Source organism: Nannospalax galili, unplaced genomic scaffold, assembly GCF_000622305.1.
Source record: "Nannospalax galili isolate Female #2095 unplaced genomic scaffold, S.galili_v1.0 scaffold45, whole genome shotgun sequence".
Classification (NCBI taxonomy): Eukaryota; Metazoa; Chordata; class Mammalia; order Rodentia; family Spalacidae; genus Nannospalax; species Nannospalax galili.
The window spans coordinates 6162055-6166386 of NW_008355775.1; the positions used below are offsets into that span (position 1 = coordinate 6162055).

General features: G+C 38.7%; 1 protein-coding gene across 2 annotated transcripts in view; it reads left to right on the top strand.

The window, feature by feature from the left end:
- Homer1 (homer scaffold protein 1) overlaps positions 1-4332 on the top strand; it is a 139375-nt gene that overhangs the window by 80575 nt on the left and 54468 nt on the right. For both annotated transcript variants that reach the window (XM_008853331.3, XM_008853332.3), the window contains exon 4: positions 127-219. In XM_008853331.3, the coding sequence (XP_008851553.1) occupies positions 127-219 (93 nt within the window). The remainder of the gene's footprint in view (positions 1-126; positions 220-4332) is intronic.

Below are 4332 nucleotides of genomic sequence, written 5' to 3' on the forward strand. Positions count from 1 at the left end.
TTTCATATTACAACTATCATAGTTTGGAAGTCATGCTGCTTATATAAGAGACAGTTCAGAAAATGAAAGCATGGGTTCTATGACTTGTTGCATTCGGATTAATGTATAAAGTCTTTATACATTCAGTTTGCAGAGAAGTTTCAGGAATTTAAAGAAGCTGCTCGACTAGCAAAGGAGAAGTCACAGGAGAAGATGGAACTTACCAGTACACCTTCACAGGTAAGCATTTAATTTCTATTTTTATTTATGAATGTTACTCATTTTCTGGCTTTATGCCAGTATGAAATTTGGGATAATAATGGTGAATTTAATTCCCACAGTGGATTATAGAAATGTATTCTTCAGTTACTCTTTATTGATAGAGAAATATTTTTTCTCTATGTCAATGTCTATAAGAATATTGTTAAAAATCAGTTTAGTAATTGATTCAGATAAACCTTATGTACCTAACAACAGAAGAGCAAAGTATGTAAAGGTCATAGACTGGCCCTTATTTTATTTCTGTCCTTTTAACCAGGTGGTAATCAGGCAAAGTTAGCAAAACAAAACCCCAAACAATAACAACAAAGGGCCCCAGAAACTGGGCCTGGCATACCCCGCAGAGCCACATGAGAGAGCCTGAAGGGAGTTGGCAAAAGGCAGATAGCAGAGCCAAGGGACTCTAATTGAAAGCTTTTTGGGGATTTCCATGGGAAAGGGGAAAGGAAAATAGTTTAAGATTAGCTAGTTTGAAGAATTCCATTGCTCTCAGTCTCCAGTGACCTCTGACCTGACCTCTGACTGTAGGATGATTAAGGAGAGGAATATGTCTCTAAGATACTAGGCCAGATAAAGGAGCTAGCTTGTTTGATATTGGTATGGCTAGTTTGAAATCAAAGGCATGCTCCCTACTAAGCCCGTAGTATCCCTAACAATTGGCTAATACTAGGGGAGAGAAGTAGTTTCTCCAGTCAAAACGTTACAAAATATTGGTCTAGATGTTTCAGTGGGTAGAAGGCTTGTGTGCAGACCTGATGACCTGAGTTCCATTCCCAGATCCCACAAGGTGTCAAGAAGAGGACCAGCTCCCAAGAGTTGTCTTCTGATCGCCACATGCCTGCCATAGGGTGCTCCTGTGCATATTTTCTCTCTCTCTGTAAAAAACAATGTTTTAAAAATTCAAAACATTGTAAAATGCAGAACATTAAAAAATATAAACCATGCGGTTTGTTCTTACTGATTTTAAGATCTACTTAAATCTAACTCTATTTGGTAAATTCCACTAGTATATAAAGAGTTCTTTTTTCAATTAGGAGAGTTTTGCTAAGTATATTTTCCTCAGACTAAAGGTTTACTTTGGATTGAAGCCAAAGCTCTATTCTTCCATACTTCTGGTAACCTAGAATAACTTGGATGATTATTGTGAAACTTCTTTGAATCTCTTCTTCATGTGCTCAGGTAGTGTACTGATATTTTTAAACATAAAAGTCATTTAAAATTAAGTGCCTGGACATATTGGGAATTCTGATTCCTTGGGTGAATGATTCTACTGTTACAAGAGAGGTACATTTAGTAAGTGAATATGCAAAACATTTCATTAAAATTGTAATGGGTCATAATCTTTGTTTTTATTTGAGATAGTGAAACACATTAAGAGTATTTGGAATAGGAATGTAGCTCAGTTGTAGAGACTACTTGTCTACCAGACCCTAGGTTGATCTCCATCCAGCACTACAAAACAAAACAAAAAACCTAAAGAATGCAGAGGCACAAGATGACTCTTGTAAAAGTGTTTGCAGTGTAAACCTGATGACCTGAGTTTGAGCCCCAGAACCTATAAGGTGAAGGAGAGAACCAACTCCCAAAAGTTGTCCTGACCTTAACATGTGTGCTGTGGCACTCATGTCCTTCCTCCTCCCTCCTCCCCCTACCCCTTTCCTTGAAGAAGTTGTTTAACCCAAGTGTGTTTACACATCTGTAACATGACTATTACATTACTTAGAGAGTTGAGAGAGGTAATATAATGACAGTGACAACTCATGGTTAATAATGTATTGGATGCTTTACTAGTTTATGAATTTAGCCAGATTTTTGGTTGTGTATGTATGTGTCTGTCTGTCAGTCTCCCTGCCTGCAAAGTGGGAGTAAAAACAACATGTTCTCAGGGTTATTGTGAGAATTTAATGAGGATTAGAAAATGCTTAGCATATAATAGTAAATATAGCCACTCGTTGGTGATATGGCTATAATGGTGAGGATAATAATTCAATGTCTTAAAATAGTGTTTGACACATAAGTTGTTTAGACAAACAGATGTTTTGCATTAGACTACCCTTGAAGAGTTGTTAAAGCACACCACAGTTTCTTGTTCATCAGGTCTGAGATAGAGCCCTGGACTTTGTATTTCTGATTCCTTTTCAGGAGATACTGATCCTGAACAACGATACTTAGAAAAGCAGTGCTATAAACAAACCATTCTACCTCTCTTAAAAGCTTGAAAGTTGAAAGGAGTCTGGCATTGAGAGGAAAGTTGGCCACCTCATTTTTCTTAGCCTCTTGAGCTAAGGCTGTCTCTACTCCTGGCTTAGTACCGAGAAAATTAAAGCCAGCATGGCCTGATAAAGTAGCATAATAGCTGATAGTCAAAAGAGACTGCAGTAAGTATTGATTAAAGAGCAGTGGAAGGATAGTGGGAGGACAGGAGATTGTAGGAGTACAAGTTCTCCTTTGTCTGTTGGAATCATAACCAATAGTTGATCTGTTAATCAGAGTGTTAAGCCAGGGTTTGAAGCACAGTCCTGTAATCTCACCTACTCGGGATGCTGAGGAAGGACGATGGGGACACCTGACTGGGCTACAGAGTGAGTTCAGTACCATCCTGGACAATTTAGAAAGAGTATGTCTCAAAATAAAAATAAGTAGAATGGAAACTATGTATTGCTCAGTGGTACAGCACTTGCCTAGTATGCCTGAGGCCTAGATTCAATCCTTAATATTGGGGGAGAAAAGGTGAGGAAAAAAATTTTAAAGGATTCTTACTTAAAATTTTATATTAAATTCAATAATTTAATGCTTTAATTTACCAGTGTTGTGATACAAAGCCTTTGAACATGCTGTTGCATAGAATCTTACCTTATCTTCCTTATCTTATTGGAATAAACTATACTAATAGTTAGTTGTCTTCAGTTTCCAGGTCAGTTTTGTTTTAGTTTTTAAGGATGGCTTCATTTTGGTTTACAGTTCAAAGGGATACATTTCATTATGACAGAAAAAGTGTGGCAGCTAACCACATTACACCTATAGTCAGGAAGCGGAAAGAGATGAACTCCAGGCTGTTTTTTGTTTTTGTTTTTTTGGGGGGGTTTTTTGGTCTTTTTGAGACAGGGTCTCCCTGTAGCCTCAGCTGGCCTGGAACCCGCTGTATAGACCAGGCTGGCCTCGAACTCACAGAGATCTGTCTGCCTCAGCCTCCCAAGTGCTGGGATTAAAGGCATGAGGCCCCACATCTGGCATTTAGCCTTTTTAAAACCTTTCATTTATTGTGATAAAAAATAAAGGTTCTAGTTTTCCATTCAAATTTTATTAATTTACATAATAAATAATTAGTTCAGTTATTATAAATAGTTGTCATAAGCAATCTTGAAACAAATCAGCTGGTTCTCAACAAGCATTTACTGTACCTAGTGGGTATAAAATACCTAAGCACAGTAAAGATTAACCCATTAGTTGTGTGACTGTCAGTCAGTACCCTTTACAAAGGGAATGAAGAATATGAGCCTAGGGTCTGGAGACATGGCTAAGTCTTTCTTCCAGAGGATCAGAGTTTGGTTCTCAGCACCCACATCAGGCAACTCACAACTGCCTGTACCTCCAGTTCCAGGAAATCTGACACCCTCTTCTGGCATCTGCAGGCATGTGGCATGCAGACAGAGACACACAAATACACACAATTTTTAAAAATTTAATCTTAGCCAGGTGTGGTGGTACATGCCTTTAATCCCAGCACTCGGGAGGCAGAGGCAGGCAGACCTCTGTGAGTTCAAGGCCAGTCTGGTCTACATAGTGAGTTCCAGGACAGCTGGGGCTACAGGGAGATCCTGTCTCAAAAAGACCAAAAAAAAAATTTTTTAATCTTAAGGGGCTGGAGAGATGGCTCAGCGGTTAAGAACACTGGCTGTTCTTGCAGAAGGCCTGAGTTTGAATCCCACCACCTACATGGAAGCTAACAGCTGTCCATAACTCCAGTTCCAGGGGATCCGACAGACTCTTCTGTCCTCTGCAGCATTGCATGATATGGGTGCACTTACATACATGTAGGCAAAACACTCATACACATAAAATAAAAATAATTAA